Here is a 19,753-nt window from a genome sequence, read left to right as displayed (position 1 = left end):
TGAATCAATTCTTTATAACTGCCCACTTTGGTGAATCGATTCACTGATTCACAACTTGTTTTCTCCATATCGTCACTCTTTTATTTTTTATGGCAGAGACGTTACACAGGGACTTTTCTCATCTCCTCTATATATTGCGGTATCAGGGCACGCCTGGGTTCCCATAATGCTTTGTTGAGCTGGGCTGTATTTAGTTCTAAAGTAAAGGTTTTCGCTACCATTGCTAAGCACTCCTTGTTAATGTTTACAGCTTATGTGAACTTTTGAGCAGGGTGAGAGGGGGAGGTACTGTGTTTTTTAAGTGCAAGTTGCCGTCACCCAAGTTTGTGTCCTTATTCATAACCCGGGTGAGATTCTGTAGCAAATTGTGGCTGGGCTAGAGGCCACAGTCCCTCGTATTCCGAGTCAATTCTAAATAAAGCTTTGCAATGGGCATAAACTTCAAGTTGTCTGAGCTTCTGTGCACCCCTTTGCTACAATGGTGTCAGAAGTGGGATCGAGGGTGCATATCAAAACCCAGTGCCACATGGTGCTGCATTGGGACCACCTGGCTCTTAATCTGGAGAATCCGGAGGAGACCCCCAAAGCGACGTCCCTCAGAACCTGACCAACACTCCTCAGCAGCACAGAGAACAACTCCAAACTCCCTGGCATTGCCAGAGCACCGTCAACGCTCCCCAGTAGCTTCGGGATCCCCTCAGTGCTCCTTGGTGACCCAGCAGACAGCCCAAAGGCCAAGCCTGTGTGGACACCAGATACCCCCTTTAGGCTGGGAGACCTCAAAGAGGAGGCAACAGACTTCTAGGCATCAGAGCACACCTGGGTTCCCATGATGCTTCTAAAAAACAGTTAAGGGTTTTTGGTTGCAGTGTTAAACACTCCATGTTAATGTTTAGAGGTTATGCAAACTTCTAAGCAGGTTGGTACAATATTTTGAAAGTGTGAGTCACCGTCACCGTCACCCAGGTTTGCCTCCTTATTCATAAGTGGATCATGGCTGAGCTAGTGGTCTAAAAGAGTGTATTTCCTTGTTCAAAATAAGAGCGATTTTGTCCCTGCTAGAAAAACCAGTGTATACCAGCATTGCTGGTCACCATCAAATGTTATGTTTTGAATACTGGTATGCTGGTAAACCAGCATGACCATGCTGGGTGACCTGCTAAACCAGCTCAGCTGTTTTTTTAGCTGGGGTAGTCCAGCTGCCGAGTCAATTTTAAATAAAGCTTCGCCATGGGCCGAGTTTTCTAAGGTTCTTCTGTGCACCCCCCACGGTACTAAACGATATGATTCAGCTTCAACTGTAATAAATCACATTAGAATAAATATTCCAACCTTCTAACAACAAATATTACACTTTATTAGAATGTTTCAGCTCATAATATGATTTTACACATTAGCGCACATGCTGCAAACAGCTGGGAGTCGGGAATCGCTTCAAATGATTCATTGAAAAGAGTCGGTCCAAAAAGAAAGCCTCTTTGAAAGGAGGGTGCGGGTAGGCGGGCACTAGGACCTTGCAGACCGGGCTTGACTTTTTCCCCCCTCATCCATAGCAGCTCATTCCTCACACTCAGTGAGCAGAGCTACTGAGACCCCTCAGGTTACCTCACATCCCACTCTGCGAGAAACCAGCACCCAGAAAACAACAAAAAACATGGTCAGAAGTGAGAGACACCGACGGGACGTGAAGGCTGAAGATGTGTTTATGGAGTCCGAGCCGTCAGTGGAGCACCAGCGGGGTCTGGCCGCGTCTGGCTGCCCTTTCAATGACGTCTTCGGCTCCGGAGACTCTCCCATGGACCAGATAGACACTTTCCTCAAAAACGTCCAAGTTCTGCTGGAGGCGGCCAGCTACATCGAGAGCGCGGAGAGGAAAGATGGAAGTAAGTGAGCCCCTCGGTCCGTGCTAGCTGCGCTGAGCTGTGAACTGAATTGAACTGAGTTGAATTGAACTGAACTGAATTGGTGCTCGAGCTGCTTCATTGTCAACAGACTCAGACAACAAAGGAGCGGAGAGTTCAGCCAGCGACGAGCAGCCGCTGCACAAGTTTCCACTCAGCCTTTCTCTCCTTTTTAACCCAAATGTAGCTTCGTGAGGGCGATTTTTTTTGCGCAAGTGCTCACTTTTGGTGCAGAATGAATCTTACTTAGCAGCACTTCTTCTTCCACCAGCATGATGCAGCTGATAGTGGGGTTTAAAGGGGAACTCCACCAATGTTATCCGAATTTCTGACTAATCCATTCCTTGAGATGTAAACAGTGGTGATGATGAGAACCATCCATTTTACTGACCACCACGTGCCTTCTGTGGTGTCATATGCAGTGCTGATGGTGGCAAAATAGTGGAAAATAGGTTTACTTTGGGGACTGTCCTGCCTTGCATGTACTAGACATTACGTTTAAGGCATATATCCTATCATAAAACAACGTGTCAGACATCACAAGCATTTCATGTGACGGAGCTTTAAGAGAGGCAGACGTCTGGTTCCTATCACCACCGCTGTGAACGCTTCTGATTCTGATAAGCGGAATGACTGTTTATGTCTCGACCCCTGAATCGTGCAGAAATTTTGAGAAGCCGGTGGAGTTGCCCTTCAAGTCAGAGCAGCTTTTCCAGACCCGTGTCCTGCACCTCCACCCCCCTCTGCTCTCCTCCCTCGCTGTCTGCCCCAGTTTGTAAATCTGCCCCGCCGCGCTGGCAGCGGAAAGCCTCTTTCCGTGTCTGGCGCTCCTTTGTGCGCCCCGTTCCCCGAGTTTAGCCCCCCTCATCTCATCCAGGGCTGAGGAACCTCCGAGGGTCGGCAGGTGTTCAGTAATTGGTGCAGCGTTGCCTATTCAGAAGTTTGGCTCGGAGGGAGGAGCGGCTTTTACGCATACATCAGCCTAAATGCTCATCGTGGCACATTTAAGTACTTTTACGTAGCTAAAAGTGATTTTACCAACGTAATAAGAAGCTACAGGGCTTTTAATGTGGAGGTTTCCGTCCAGAAAGCCTTAAACGTTAGTTAATGCTCTGGATCTCGTTTAGCAGACCGGTTCAGTTCCATATGACTCTATTACTAACATCGCATAAAGTCATTTTCGGAACAGCAGATCAAGTGAAAGCTGTTGCTGTACGTTTGTTTAAATGACTCGGTTTTCATAAACTTATCCAGCCCTGTGAGCTAAATCTCCCACAAAAGTTTCCTACGCTGTGGGATCCAGACTTCCCAACTTTCCATATTCGTTTCCTGGTGACGGGAGGGTGCGCTCACATGCTTTCCACATGGACACCGTTTCCGCTTCTGATTGGTCGAATCCGTCGGGGGTTGGCACCGCTCGCCGGGCTGTCGTCCAATCAAACGCGAGGCCTGGCGTGACGTCACGTGTTGCTGGGCCGGGCTTGCGGGCGGCCGTTAAATCCTCCCCGAGCGAGCGGTTGTGGGAGTTGAAGTGCTCGAAGTATACAGGAGCCCAGTCCGTTCCTCTTTTAAAGGCGTCACGTTTTAAAGTGCGCCGTCACGACGTTTAAATTAAGCAGACACAATGTTGAACCCGTCACGTCGAGAACTGCAGCAAACAAGCACAAGAACCTCTTGTTCTGGACTATAATTTTTGGTAAAACAGTTTGTCACAACGAAGAAATGATTGTGGCTCACGGCCCTACTCTCAACATGCGCTTAACGTTCTCCTAAAAAATATATACACATATATATATATATCTTAGAAAAGCTTAGAGAAGCTGCGCCGTAGCGGGAGTTGCATAGGAAAAAAACTCCATCTCCCATAAGTCAGCGCGCCTGTGCGTGTTGAGCCTGCGCGCCGCCTCCTTCTCCTCCTCTCAGCTGGGTAAACAAACTGGGGGAGGAGAGACACAAGCAGCGAGACTTTACAGGCGCTGCTGGGCTTTCGGGGCATTTTTGTACACTTTTTATTCGTTTTGTACACTTTTTAGTCGCTTGTTTCCTAAATACTTTTACTACTTTACTATTCAGACAACGGCGAGCTGTTTTTGAAACCTGTCTGCTCCGTCAGAATTTGCTGTAAAAACCGGGTTTGCTAACCCTTGCTAGGTTAACGCTTGAGAAGGAGGACAAAAAAATCAGTTCAGGTCGACATTCGCTTGTCAGAACCAGCAAAAATTTCAACAGGAGTAGTTTTTACATCCTAGGGAGTACCAATAATACGCCCTCACACTTTTAACGTGACTGTCTAGAAGCAATAGCCGTTCATTTTGATATCATAAACCCTTCTCGGCGCTCAGAACCAGTATGACCGCGGTGCTAAATATCCAGAGGTTACTGGAAGCTGCCGAGTATTTAGAGAGGAGAGAAAGAGGTAACGTTAACGTTTTTGGTGTCGAAATTGCGCTGTGGTCGCCTGTCGTCTGTGTGTCGGAGACGTTTCTGAAATTATAGACGCCACATGTGTTGTATTTTGTGTTATTTCAGCGAGTGTCAGTGGCTTAAGGTCCATTATTCTCTTCTGTTTCGCGCAGAGTGTGAGCACGGATATGCCTCGACGTTTCCGTCTATTCAGAGCTCGTCCTACCAGAGACAAAGGAAATTCCGAAATAAAAAGTACAACAGCAGTCACAACAGGTAAGCAAAACCGCCGCCACACCACTTTGCTGATCATATGTAGGTTAGTATAGGGGGCTAGTGTCGCATTACGTTTCCCATCAATAAGGCAGCAAGGCTGAAGCAGCACAACCTGCACTTATCACGTTATAGCAGACGATAACGTCACTCTGCAGACACTTTTAGACCAGCTGCCTTAATAAATCAGTCAAATTTGATGTTTCTTGGACGTGTTGTGGCTTTATTGGAGTTGTAATGCCGTTTTGCAGGTGTAAATGTTGGCTTCTTTTTGAGGGGGAGGGGAGTTTGCACAGCTCTCATCAGCTGATTGTCAAACGGTGCTGCTGCAGCATGGAGCTTAGGGACCGGGGGAAAATTCACAACCTCAGTGTGGGGCGAGTACTAAAAAGCCGAGGGGATGGTTTTGGCTAATCCTTTTAAATCACAACTATAATTTTCTTTTGTTCAAGTATATGTTTTATAATCATTTTGTCATAGTTTTTTTGATTGCATGTCAGTGTGCGCTGTTACAACAAAGGGTACGTTTTGCCACGAACCCTAAAGGCTTTTTATTTACAGCAGGCCTTGTTTTCTTGCTGCCAAGGTGAATAGACGAATGTGGTTTGCTCCTTTTCAACCCTCCTGTTATCCTCAAATTTACTAACATGTTCTATCCTTGAGGTCAGTTTGACCCCAGCAGTTAAATTCTCTGAGAAGTATGAAAGTTTTTGTGGGAATTATGTTTTCCCCACCATCATATCATGTGAATTATGAGTGGTTCTCACACTACTACAGGTGTGGTTATGTTGGATTAGGGCTGTAAAGCAGAGGGAATCTTTTTTGATGGTTATAAAATTGCTTGTTATAGTGGCCTCAGGTTTTGCTAGTGATCATATTAGAAAATAACTCAGTTTTCAAGTCTCTTTATGCATATTTCTCAGTGCACTGGATCTCTACTAAATGCAGACATGCAAAAGTGCAGCTACGTTACTGCAGCCACTTTACTTGCATTGGTTGTTTTCTGTGTGCATGCATGCATGTGTGCAGGCAGGGTTTCCTCGGCTTGGTTTGCTCTGCATTTGAGTGTCAGACATCTTGATGACTGATTGTAGGTCCGTGCAAGCTGAGCAGAGAGACGGTCGCCCTCTGTGCGAGTGCGAGAGTGAAAGAGAAAGAATGCAGGGCTGCAGTGTGATATCTGATCTGCTGGCATACCTGTCTGAGTGTGCTCGAGGAGGCCTCAGCTGGAGCTTCCATTCAGCGCTTCGCACCACAATAGGCCTATAACCTGTCTAGGTAAACAGGGCGATTATGATGATGGTGCCTTTTATTGCCGTCTCTCTGGAACGCACAGCCATTTGTGCCTGTTATTGCAAACTGCGTGTGGCATTTTAATCTTCGTTCCTTTTTGTCTCTTGCATTCAAGCCCCTTTGCCTACAGTCTGTCAATACATCTTTCAACTACACTCAGCACCCCTACCCTTATTTTCCAGTAGCTAAACAAAGTGGTTAACGCTTGGTTGAAAATGAATTATTCATCGATTAGTAGATTGGAGTAACTCCTGGATCCCGTACAGCCACACACGTGCGTTCCCTTGGCGCCACGCATCCTGTCGCACGACATTTGAAGCTTCAAAAACACAGCCGCTGCCTTCTTTTCTCCCTGTTTTTTTTCCTCCTTCCATCCCTCGTCCACATCCAGATGTTCAGAGGCACCCAGGCCTTCGAGTCAGCTGCAGTAGGGGTGGGCGGTATGACGATATGTTGTATTTATCACGGTAAATGGCGCAACAGCACACTTTTCTGAGTGTGTCAGGGGGAATTGTCAGTACTTCTAGACCACTGAGCAAATGCAAGATTAGGACCAGTTAGAGGGAGTCAGTAGATAACAACTGGTGCATCTAACAAGCAGCTGATTGGATGTTGTTTGCTTTTATTTTAGTTTATTTTTGAATAAAGGCATATTGACCCTTGCATAGAGTGCAGATTTGCCCTGAGTGACACACGAACTACTGTCTGATTCAGTAAAATGTAAGGAAATTAGCAGTTATTTGGGCACAGTTAATGAATCAGCTTCGGTGCGTGAAAACAAGCGCTCATGCACGAGTGCTTCATTTATTATATCAGTATTATATCAAATATCGTTTACAATGATTGTTTTATTCATATCATTTACACTAATTAATGCAAATATTTCGATAATTAGCCAATCAAGGAAGTATTTAGCTGGCTCATGAGCCAATGGCTGTTCTCATAGGCGAAGTTTGGGGTTGAGCAGCAGGTGCACTGATCCCCCTGCTGGCCAGAGCTTAAATAGCTTTATAGTGCTAAAATTGCAGCAATTAAAAAGAATAAACAAATAGTTTTAGCTTGTTTTTTTACAGTGTGTAGGTTATTTTGGCTGCTTGGGTTGAAATATTGCAGTATATAAGGTGCCTTCTACTGTAATAGGTAAGCTGTGTTTGTTATGATTTATTTTAGGGAGGTAGCCTAGATATTCACGGTGTAACATCAAGCAAAAGTCATCAAATGGAATAGAAGCAGCGTTTGTTTGTATCAGTGTTCACGTAAAACAAGGTATGCAAATCCTGGTGCTAAAGTGGACATAGTGTGCAAAATTAATAATATCATTTTATTGTTATAGCTAATATTATTGATCTTATTGACAAAAATTTGAGCTATTTTTCAGGCTGTTAAATATATTACAGTCAGATTTATGTGCACTTCTACCAGACGTGAGTTCGATTATACAAATACACTAAAGAGAAAACTGATGAATAACAAAACTGTCATGCACTCATTTGACTGAACACAAACCATAGTGTGTTGGTAACTTCTCATAGCCTTTTCACAGCTGGTACACAATCCTATTATGAAAAGCTGAATATCACTATGTATATTGTGCATTGTGAAGATGTCTTAATGTACCGTGCTGTTATATTTTCGCCATATCGCCCACTGTTAAGCTGCAAAACGTGGCATGACCAATAAAGCAAAGTGGCCACATGACCTGCAGAGCAAGTGGCCCCCGCCGGGCCAGCACTGGGCCAGCTCTGAGCCAACGTCTCCGGCCAGCCATTTAGTGCAGCAGCCCAGAGAAAGCCTGCTTGCCTTCAGCGTGTTGCCACACAAAGAGGCTGATTCACTTTACATTATTAACAACACACTGGCTCCTACTCGGAGAGAGAGAAGGGAGGGAGAGCCTATACCGTCGCTCGCTCGCTCGCTCGCTGCGGAGCGAGGGAAACTCTCTCACGTGCATATATATAGAGTACAGATTCTTCCTTTGTTTGCTTTCTCTCTCTTTTCGTGCTCTCCCTCGTGTCTCTGCAGCACTCTCTCTGTCTTCTTCTGATTGTTGCACACAAAGCAGCTCGATTGTGCGGGCCTTGCAGAAGAGCCTGTAGAAAGCATGCTAATAACCACTGGTGGAATGGAGGTGGGGGTGGCGGTGGGGGTGGGTCCTATAGAGATGAATTAATAAATCCGTGCCGCACTAGAGGGTCAGTGTGGAGATGTAGAATCGGGCTGTATGGCAATCCAGTGATTCCCAAAACTGTCCTGCAGATTTCTCTGATCTAACACGTCTGATCCAACTAATCCAACTTCTTCAGGTGAAGGAGGTGCACTAGAGCAGGAAAGAACCAAGGCAGGGATACCTCGTGACAATAAAGGACTAATACTGATCTTAGATCAGATAATTTAGTCAGACGTTCAGCTAATTTGACTTGGATAGGCAGAGACGTGCTCATTAACATATATAGATGTTTGCAACAGTTTCTAAGTGAAATTAATAAGTTAATGCATCCTCTATAGGAAACAGCTAATGCACAGTTACTATTTATTTGCTGTATTGAACATATTGAAAACATAAACCGTAAAAATGAGGCGTGTGAAAAAGTAATGGCACCTTTCATATTCAATGTTTTATCTTTTTTCCAGCTAAAAAACAACATTACAATGGGGAGAAAAGTGCCATTTTAGAATATGTTCCTCGTAGTGAATGTACAGACTTTTTCATAGTTAATGAAACTGTGGCTTCTACGCCCAGGCTGCACAGGGTGTTGTGCTGCTTCGGCTGCGTGTAATTGGCTTTCTCTTAGATATATAATGCACTGTTTGCGTGCAAAAACTGCTGTGACCTACAAAGTGAACAACATAGGGTGTTGGGAGCTGTTTGAGGTTTAGCTCTTGTGGTTATGGTTAGGTTTGTTTAAGTGATGGGCTTCAGTAGTTGTCACGTTTGTGTTTTTTTAAGATCTTTCTTTTTTTATTTTTATTTGCAGGTCCACACACAACGAGTTGGAGAAGAATCGGTGAGTCCAAACTATCTTTACATCACCCAGATACACCATGTTAAATGGGCATCTCAGCCAAATATATATGCTGACATGTCTTATAACAAATGCTGCCTGGCGGCTGTTCTCGTTCATTCATCGTCATTTCTGACTGAGCTGTTCCTCCAAGAGAAAAACCCAATGTAGGTGCAGAAGCTGCGGCCCTTCTTAATTCACACCCTTGCACAAACACTGCAGGAGAGAAATGACACATTCTTCTGCCAGGTTTTCCCATTAGAGCCACGTTACCCCTCGCTGTACTGAGGCTTTTGCGTCTACAGGGGCTCCTGTCTCAGCAACAGGCTGCTGAAAGTGAAACTAAGAAGTGAAGCACTTCTGCTAATCTAAACGCCCTTCTGCCTCCCTCAGCACCTCGAGCTGTGCCTTATGCAATGCTGCTAAAGTTTCCTATTACAGGCCAGAGAGCACTGGCACAGGGTTTGAAACCAGACGCTATGGGTCGCCTCACCTTTACACAGAGTGTTGCGTAATTTAGTTTGCATTGAAAGATCTGTTTACGTCAAGTGCAGATTATTGTGGATACAGAAGTGCGTGTGGTTCTGAAATGTGCAGGACAAGTTCATAGTTTATAGTTTCGCCTTAAAGAGATAGACAAATGGGCAGAAGTGTGTCTGAGCTGATAACAGCAGTAGAAGACTTCTTAAAGTCTGAATTTTATCTGTACATCTGTCATACAGTGTCAGGAAGCAAGAAACCGAGGAAGCAAACTAAAGACGTCAAACATGTCTTAAAAGGAAAGTTTGCGTACATTTAGGCCCAGTCCCATTTCACCCCTCGCCCCTACCACTTAGCCCTACCGCTGAGTTTTGCGCGCTCACGTCTAGGGGTAGGGTGTCCCGAATTTGTTGAGATAGGGCGAAGTGTTTGGGTTACATGACCCTCCAAACAGAGAGTTATGAGAAAAGAAGAAAAACTGTCAAGATGGCTGAACAAGAGACCAAAGAAACCCACAACTGTGAAAATATTCCATGTTAAAAGTTACGATAACCATTATATTGTCTTAGTTTAATGTCGTTTCAGTGTATTATGGTCCTTTTCTTCATAACAAGCTTAAAAATTGCTAGTAGTACGCTGTTGTCTCTGTAGCTAGTTAAATTTCCTGTTCCACCTTAAATAGTCCAGCAGTTCTGACGCCTGAAGCACCAGAATGTAACTGCTGCGCCATTTAAGGTGGAACAGGAAACCTGAACAAAAAGCTGGTGAATATCTGACTTCAGCTTCATATCACTGAGCAATTAGGGATGGGTGATAATAAATAATTGCCCCCTCTTTGAAGGCTTATGATGCCCTAAATGTAACTAAAGCCCAGCAGTGAGGAGCTGAACTTTACCCTCCTCTGCTGTCACTGCAGACTGGCAGGGTCGCCTACAGAGCAGCGCTAGTAGCTGTTAATGAAGTGATGCTCTTTTTATTTGAGGGTCCCATTTCATAGAGGAAGATTTCAACCACTACCCCTGTAACTCGGTTCCAAGGGGCAAGGAGACACTTCAAAACAGGTGTTGGGGTAAAAATAAGAAATGGGACTGGGCCTTCATTTTGGCCGAACTATCGCTTGAATCCCTCTCTACCCTGTTTAATGATGATATCAGTCATACATCTGTGCTTTTGGGAAACAATGCCAGTGTTCTAAAGTCTGAACAGCATGTGTTCTTCTTGGAGAGAACATAACGCATGCAGTCCTGAACACCTTATCTGATTTGGGCTAGACCACCGGGTGGGTGGGGGTCCCTCAGGCACAAGCACACATGCATGCACGTATTACAAAAGCACAAATGCTCTGTTCTTCACTTCAAGGGCCCGAGTAGACCAGGCTGTCTAGACCAGGTGGAAGTGACCGAGTGTGTCCTGCCTTTGCTGTCTAAAGACCAAAAGACCAGAGTCCATGAATTGCCCGAGTGCTGATCTAGCACTTCTGTACCTTTTTAAGTGCACTTATTAGAGAAAGGCAAAATAACTGATCCTCAATCAGCACTCATAGTTATGTAATACATACATGCAGCTGATGGCTGTTGGCTTTTCTTAGTAATGCCCATATTCTACTTTTATGTTGTATTTTATTTTTTACTCACTGGGCTCCACTTATAATACAGTGTGATTCAAAAAGATTCACCTGATTTCAAAATGATTTATTTTACTTGTAAATCATTACAGATCAATGCAGTGAACTGTAAATGGTTTAAATGAGCATAAAGTTTATTATGTAATTGTACAAGTGCTCAGTATGAACCTCCTCCAGCTGTACTGACGACATCAACACCATAGTCAGATTCATCCCATACTTGATTGAGCATGTCGGGTGTCTCTGCACTCACGGCTCTTTCAGTGAGATTTCGGAGATCATCCCGTGTTGTTGGAAGTGGCACATAAACAGAATCCTTAACATACCCCCACAAAAAAAGTCACACGGCGTGAGATCTGGTGATGCTGGTGATCTTTTTCTTGGAACTGTTGGAGGTTCACTGCCATACTGACAGTCAGAAACTCAATGACCGCTCTTTCAATTGGATTGTGATTGGTTCCTTGGCGCCTCACGGTTGTAAAAATGTGGCGCTTAGAAATCGGATGAATCTTTTTGAGTCACCCTGTATTTGGAGGTTTTATACACATCATAATACATTTAAAACGGGCATTTTGTGCACTTTAGTTTCCATATATAGACCGATGAGTGAGTGGCATGTTTTGAAAGCTACAATATTTACATACTACATCAGACTCTTACATTTGAGTTTAACATATATAAACTTGCCTTAAGTTTTGCACAGGCCATATATATGTTTCATTTGTTGAATTCAGCAAATAAGCAGTAATTGTGCATTAAAATATGCAGAAGTTTGTTCTCTGTGGAGGATGTTTTAACTTATTTACAAGCAAAAAAATATCGCCTAAACTTGAATTTGATTCGTCAATAGAGACCAACGCAATGTTGGCCTATTTAAATAACGAATCGAAAGTACTCCTAGAGTATTAGCTTGTTTACCACCTTGAAAGCACGAAACTTTCGAAATATCCTGCAGCTCTAACAGGTATCTGACCGAGCATGTCGGTGTTATTGGGGTTAGAGAAGCAAAATAGTAAACAAAGACTTCTGTCTTTGTGTACTGTCTCTCTTTTCTCTTCCACCCAAACCAAATAGCGCTTGAATAGTAAGACATTCATGTGTCACTGGGTGTGTGCGGGCGCGTGTGAGTGTGTGTGTGTGTGTCTGTTCGTCTCCTGCTCGGCCGACTGGTTCAGGGAGATAGCAGCCAGACGTTATGTGTCATCGGAAAAGCAGGCTGGCACTGAGCGCTGCTTGCTGCTCGCTTAGAGGCGCTGATGTCACGATCGCTCTCACCAAACCCGAAACTTCACCCACCTCGCCAGCTCCGCTCAGGCAGGAAGTTAAACAAGTTGTTATTGCTTCCTCCCACACGCACCCGATACAGATCTGACCTTTTCTTTGAAGTCTCCGCGTCCTCTTTGAACCTCTTCCGCACTCTCGATTTGGATGGCTCGATTTGGATGAAAATTAGCTCGCGCACAAATATGAATCCAGTCAGATGAACCCTCAGGAGTCTAGAGTTATTGTTGACTTGCTACATCATCGGATCACATTAGATGATGTACGCACAGTGAGAGCTTCTCATCAAAGGCCCTGTTCATGCCTGGTATTAACTTCTGTCAGACTGATCTGACCATAAGTGGCCAGTGAGCCATATGGCCGTTTGCACCTGGCTTTTCCATGCATCTCGATAGCGTCTTCAGTGGCCAGTTATGATTGGATTTTGTGACGGGAGCAAGGTTGCCATGCATGTTTGTCATCAAACAAAAAAATGCGCCGTGAGTCCTTGTTCGTGTAAGTGTAAGGGCGGTTACTTACTTTTAGACTGTACATATTGTGACCATAACTAAACAAACAGTAGAGGAGACGACGAAAGAAGCCACGCAGCTGATTTTGTCTCTGCTGTGATGACCGCAGTCCTTCGTTCCTGAAGAGGACGAACGAGGGCACTTTAGCACTCACAATACGAATGTTATGTAATCATGTGCGTCTTTTAGAAGGAATTAAGCCCTGTCACACCTGTTTTTTAGCGCTGTCCAGTTATAATGAGATCAACCAAGACATACACTATGTGGCCAAAAGTATGCGGACACTTCACCGTCACACCTGTTGGACGTCACGGGCGTTAATATGGAGCCGCCACTCTTCTGGAAATGCTTTCCACAAGGTTTTGAAGTGTGGAACTCACTTTGTGCACAGAGGCTCAGTCATGCTGGAGCAGGAAAGGGTCTCCCCCAAACTGTTGGCACAAAATTGGCGTCTAATGGTCTAAAATGTCTTTGTAGCATTAACATCACCCTTCACTGGAACTAAGGGGCCCAAACCATGAAAACCAGCCCCTAGCCCATTCTCCCTCCTCCACCAAACTTTTCTATTAGCACCACGCATCCCAGTAAATGGACCCAGATTCATCCATCAGACTGCCAGATAGAGAAGAGTGATTCATCACTCCAGAGAACGTTTCCACTGCTCCAGAATCCAGTGGCAGTGTGCTTTACACCCCTCTAGATAAGGCTCAGCATTGCACATAGTCATATTAGGCTTGTGTGCAGCTTCTCAGCCATGGAAACCCCTTGAAGCTCCTGACGCACAGTTCTTGTTCTGATGTTGCTTCCAGAGGCAGTTTGGAACTCTGTACCGAGTGATGCAACAGTATATAGGCGATTTTTATGTGCTTCACGTCCCGCTCTGTGAGTTTGTGTGGTCTGCTGCTTCGTGGCTTAGCTGTTGTTGCTCCTAGACACTTACATTTCACAGTAATAGCACTTGCAGGTAACCCGAGGTGGATCTACCAGGACAGAAGTTTCATAAATTGGCTTGTGGCAATGATGGTGCCACATTTAAAGCCACTGAGCTATTCAGTTCTACTCTATTCTACTGCCAGTGTTTGTCTATGGAGATTGCAAGGCTGTGTGCTTGATTTAATACACCTGTTCGCAATAACACCTGAACTCAGTAATTGGGAGGGGGTGTCCACATACTTTTGGCCATACAATAACAATAGAGCACGAATATAATAGACATTTTTCACAGAGAGATTTGACTTCCACAGCAGTGGACCTAAATTTTACCTCTAGTTCTGTATTGCCACACAATGGGGTTTGTTCTTTGCTGCGTCATAACAGCCTTTGAAGTATAAAGACAACAGGAACGACGCGAAAAGAGGAAATGGCAGCCACACAGTGCTTCCACAACACAATCAGCAGGCGCAAACACGCAACAGTGTGGCTTTTGGTCACCCAATCAGTCACCTGACACACCCATCACACAGAAGGACCAGACAGTTTGAGGAAACGTGACGTGAAGTCTGTGTGCGTCAAATGAGGTGCTGAAGGAGGGCAGCTTGGTTCACACAGAGCAGTGTGTGTAGAATGTAGTAATGTTGTGATTAGATTGCAACATATTGTATCATGCCTTAAAATATATTGGCCTTTTAAGGCTATTTTGTCTACCCCTTTTCATTGATGATGGTGCTGTACCACAAACAAACTTTATGACCAAGAGAAAGCACATGAACAGACTTGTGAGTTTTTTATGTAACTTTTTCTTTAGTTGACAGACTCCACCCGTACTAGAGTGCACACCAAACGAAGTCACTCAAATATTGCGAGTCTCGGCCCACTTGTAAGTGAAGACTAATGGTCCAATGGTTGCCTCAGTGATGAAACGTAAACGTCTGACAAAATGACCACAAGATCAGCAGGTTTCTACTGGGTTGCAATTTATTTGATCAGAATTTATAATTAGATCTTCAAGAAACTGACAGGGAAACAACTAGTCAATGTAAGAACTTTCTAAAAAAAACAATTGTACATTTATGAATATAATGTGATGCTTAATATCTGTAGCTGCAATTAAGCTTTGAGATATATTTTTTTCTCCTCCCAGTGTACCATGTGGATTCTGAGTTTTACTACCCAGACCAAGTAAATGACTCTTTAAATCACCCCTTTTTTTAGTCCACAACTTGGTAGGTATTTAATATCTCTAATACACACTCTAGGAGACAAATACACTGAGTAGCAGCGGTCAGAAAGGTATCAGAGCACCACTGAGTTCACACAGTAGGTAGTTCGGCCTTTAATTTTCTAAGGGGAGAAGAGAGAAAAACGCAGACGTGGCCAATTCGTACGGCAATAAAATCACAGAGGAACACCTGTAAAAGAGAAAATCGTCCCATGTACATCCTATCCCGTCCGTATAGAGCTTAAATAACACGCTCTGATTAAACAAATCAATAACAAATGCTTACTGATCTGAAATGCGCTCTGCATGAGCTCAAATGTTTGGTAGAAAAACATAGTGCATCCAACAACGTAGGAAACCTTGTGCATCTTTATATAGGGATAGAAAACATAGTAACACACAGAAGGTACCAGTTTATGTAGAATTTCTTAAAAGGATTTACTGTTGACCTGCATGTAGTGTAACTCCTCTGGCAGCAGATTTAAACAGATTTTATTACTTTTTTTTTTTTTTGGTCGTGGCATCAGGCTCAGTGGGTTCATCTGCTTAAAAACGCATAGGTGAAACATTAATGACATGGTTAAAGACTGACACCTCAAGTCACCAGAATACTGACAGTTGTGAACTGTGATTGGTCCAGATGCTCACAGCGCACAGTAACAAACACGTTAATTGGCTCGTTGCGTATTGCAGCCCACAAAAGCCAATATCATGAGAACAGTCACCAAACAGAAATACATTGTGCAGCCCTACAGAGGCGGGTAAGGGTTTATTGCACTGGATGCTGGTGGCCATTTTGTGTCTATCAGTGTATTTGTCCGTCGCGCGCGCGTGTGTGTGTGTGTTTACGTATGTGAATGATGTGGTGGGGGGGGGGTGCAGTCATGACAGAAGAACTCGTCTGAAGGCGCCAGGTAGAAGATGAAAGGCCCAAAACCGCATTCCAGTCACTCACACGCCACTACAGACACAGATAAAACACACACGTGCACAGACGGACGTTTGATCATCTTCACCTCGTACACTCTTGTGTTTTTGGTCTGACCACAGCTGCGGTATGTCGAACGCCTCTGTGTGGCTGCTGGATGCTTCATGTCGTAGAGAGTTCAGAGTTGAAGTTGAACCACATTTGCAAAAAACAAAAAAAACCTTCTTTTCTGAGAAGTGGGGAAGTGCGGCTGCTGTCAGCTTACATAACTTCAAATGTGAAACTGTGTAAAGTACGCCTGCAATTAAACTTATGCTTTATAGCAATCAGGCTTAACATTATGACCACCTCCTTGTTTCTACGCTCATTGTCCATTTTATCGGCTCCACTTACTATATAGGTGCACTTTGTAGTTCTACAGTTACAGACTGTAGTCCATCTGTTTCTCTGCATACTTTGTTAGCCCCCTTTTACCCTGTTCTTCAGTGGTCAGGACCCCCATGGACCCTCACAGAGCAGGTACTATTTGGGTAGTGGATCATTCTCAGCACTGCAGTAACACTGACGTGGTGGTGGTGTGTTAGTGTGTGTTGCGCTGGTCTGAGTGGATCAGACACAGCAGTGCTGCTGGAGTTTTTAAACACCTCAGTGTCACTGCTGGACTGAGAATAGTCCACCAACCAAAAAAATATCCAGCCAACAGTGTCCTGTGGGCAGCGTCCTGTGACCACTGACGAAGGACTAGAGGATGACCAACACAAACTGTGCAGCAGCAGATGAGCTGTCGTCTCTGACTTTACATCTACAAGGTGGACTGACAAGGCAGGAGTGTCTAATAGAGTGGACAGTGAGTGGACAGTGTTTAGAAACAAAGAGGTGGTCATAATGTAATGCCTGATCGGTGTACATGTCAATATTAAAACACAAAAACAAATAATGTTAGTTGTTCCATCCAGTATAGAGATTCAGTTTTGTTGCCTATTGAAACGACAGCTGATTTTCCTTCCGTTGTGTCACTAAAATTCTGATCTGCCTGTTGTTGTTAAATATTTGTGCGAAGTACTTCAGTAATGATGAATATGGTGCTGATTAAGAAGAAAAAGGAAGGACTATTAATAACTGTTGTGGCATGAGTCAACACAAGATCATAGTACAGTAAACATGTGCTGAAAACAATTCCAGGACAGATTAGCGCTTCTTTTCTTTTGTTGTTACTAACCGAAACTCAGCGAAACCACAATGTTTTTGAGGTTCGAGTAGAGTTTTAAACTGGAGTTACCAGCTATATAATGTTATCTGACGGATCTTTTTGTACCTGCGACGCCCAAAATTATCTCACTTTTCTTTGCTTTAACTAGCATTGGTATTCTTTAGACTGTAGAGTTTCTTGTTATTTCAGTTCTTTTTTTGTAGTAAAAGTATAATATTATAACATATTAATAATAGGAAAATGTTGATTCCTTTAAGCATGTAGTCATTTACACCTTTTTTCATAGCTTTCATTTGGTGTTGCACTGATACCAATACTGTATCGGTATCGGCTGAGCTGCTTCTTTCAGTAATCGCTCGTCTGCCGCTGCGTGGTCACTTACAGTTTGAGTTAATGCTAGTCAGAGAGCCGAAGGAGCCGCCGGACTCTCGGCGTAATGATAGCCTTTAGCCTCGATTAAGCCTTTAGCACAGCAGCCCGCTTGTGTGTCACTTCAACCAAGCCAGATAAAACACTGCAAGTCGCTGATACTGACAGCGTGAACAGCGATATTTACTGAACTGACCCTCAGAGATGCAGTGCAGGTGAACAAGACACAGGTGAGACAAACGACTTGAGAAATTTAGATGTGAAACAACATTCAGCTCCGTTTTTGAGCCAGAGAAGCTGCTGTGTGCTGATGTGTAAACACCACAGGTTTATCTGTTTACTGTTCAGCTCTGTTTTTAGTTGTTCTGCACAATAAATATATTTTACATTTACTTAAGTTGTTAAACATGGATCTTATTACTAATTAAATAATAGTAAATACTAAACATATACAGTAAATAAACAAGGTTTTCCTAAGCACCTAATAAATATAATCCAACAACTAAATGTCATCTAGCCAAGCTGAGTGTGTTTTATTTGTGATGCAGGACATAAATTTTCCCAAATGAAATATTTTAAACATTGTATAAATATCAGGACTTGTGGGTGAGGTAGGTTAGATAGGGTTAGTATCGGTATTGGTACTCAGTATCGGCTGATACCAAAGGATCAGGTATCTGTATCAGAAGGGAAAAAGTGGTATCGGTGCATCTCTACTTTCAAGAGGTTTTTGCCGTTGAGGCTGTTGAGTTTCTTGGCCACTCGTTTACTGGAGCGATTGAGAACACCAGGAACGTCCTAGCACAGTGGTGTCCAGCCGCAGAGGGCGGCAGGTTTTCGTTCCAGCAAAGCAGAAGCTTACAGTTCTTTGAAGACTGACCAATTCCAATTGATTTAGCAAGTAGAATCAGGTGAGCTCTGCATGCTTGGAATGAAAACCTGCAGCCACTCCGGCCCTTTTGCAGATAAGATTTTATGCCCTTGTTATAGCGCATTTTAAAATACAGGAAATGAGAGTTCTGAGTTTTAAACATTCACTTTTGATTTCTTAGTAAACACATGTTCACCCGTGTGCGGGCCTCGTTCTTTCGGTTAACACCCATCCGTGAAAGATTCAGAAAAAATTCCTGTTGTGTTTTTCCCCCAGTCTGCATTCCTTCTCGACTCCGCCTTACCTTTGCGGTCGGAAAACCCCGTTGTGTAACCGTGTTTGCAGCTTTATAGTAACGTGTCATCTCTGTTGTGGTTCACTGAGGTGACGGACAGGTTTTTACTTGTTTATTTATCAGACATTTACTGTATTTTGGTCTCCATGGTTGTGTCACGTTGGACAGGTTGAAGAAAATATCCAGCGAATTGACTTGGAGCTCACAAGCAAATCAACTGCCCATTGACTTTAGCTATAAATGTGTTCTGAATGAACATGTTTTTGTTTTTAACGTATAGAGAAACACACTGAAACTCAGATTAGGTTGAAATTTCAATGTTATTTGTCGTGTTATGCATTATTGTCCTTCAGCCTCATCAGTGTGACTGAATTCACGATTCTACACCAATATCTCTGTGTTCTCTGACCACCATACCCAGCATGCATCACACAAATACATCAAACAGTGACTGGGAATCTCTACAGTGCTCAACCAGTCCTGACTGCTAGCCTAGCCGCTGATCTGTAGGCTGATAAATACGACCAAGCTAGCATTCTTGGAACTCTTACTTCAAGGAAAACAGCGATTCTATCTGTATTCAGCACAAAATGGATACGTTTTCCTCTTTCGGCCAGAGAAAAGGAGCCAAACTGAGCTCACATACCTAGATAGCCAGGTAGTGACCCAACTTTAGCTTGGTTATGAGGACAACATGATTCGAGTGCTCCATTCTTTCCATTGTAATGATCATTTGAAAGCAGTTACTACAGCTTTAATAAGATATTCGGCCTTCTGCCATTTGTGTTCTCTATCTGGCTTTCTTCTGCGTTCACCAGCTTAAAAACACCAAATCATTAAAATAGCACTCAAAAATCTGCCTCAAAGGTTCCTTCTACCTTCAAGAGACCTTATCAGAAGGGGGTTTTCCTAGTCTTCAAACTGGAAAATCACACACAAGACCAATGTAGGCATGTTTAGGACAGATGTACAGCTGACTACCTTGCTCATTTTGTTCCTTATTCTGGGTTGCGTGATGGCTGTGGGGTCATTTACAGAAAGATCAGTCAGCCCTCATTGCTTCTATAATGCTTGCTTTATAACCTCAGTGGTTAGTATACACACTTCAGGAACCGTCTTTCAATGACCTGAGATGTCTGTGTGTGTGTGTAAATAT

At 43.7% G+C, this 19,753-nt stretch overlaps 1 protein-coding gene across 2 annotated transcripts in view; it reads left to right on the top strand.

The window, feature by feature from the left end:
* Positions 1-1,578: 1,578 nt before the first annotated feature.
* Positions 1,579-19,753, top strand: part of mxi1 (max interactor 1, dimerization protein) — a 44,461-nt gene continuing 26,286 nt past the window's right edge. Inside the window, exons 1-3 of one of the 2 annotated variants that reach the window (XM_036565105.1) lie at positions 1,579-1,883; positions 4,478-4,580; positions 8,846-8,875. In XM_036565105.1, the coding sequence (XP_036420998.1) occupies positions 1,655-1,883; positions 4,478-4,580; positions 8,846-8,875 (362 nt within the window). In that variant the 5' untranslated portion in view covers positions 1,579-1,654. Of the gene's footprint in view, positions 1,884-3,840; positions 4,318-4,477; positions 4,581-8,845; positions 8,876-19,753 lie in introns of those variants that run through there. The other variant, XM_036565106.1, reaches the window with a different exon arrangement.

This window comes from Colossoma macropomum, unplaced genomic scaffold (genome assembly GCF_904425465.1).
Source record: "Colossoma macropomum unplaced genomic scaffold, Colossoma_macropomum, whole genome shotgun sequence".
Taxonomy (NCBI): domain Eukaryota; kingdom Metazoa; phylum Chordata; class Actinopteri; order Characiformes; family Serrasalmidae; genus Colossoma; species Colossoma macropomum.
This window is presented reverse-complemented; position numbering and strand designations above follow the sequence as displayed.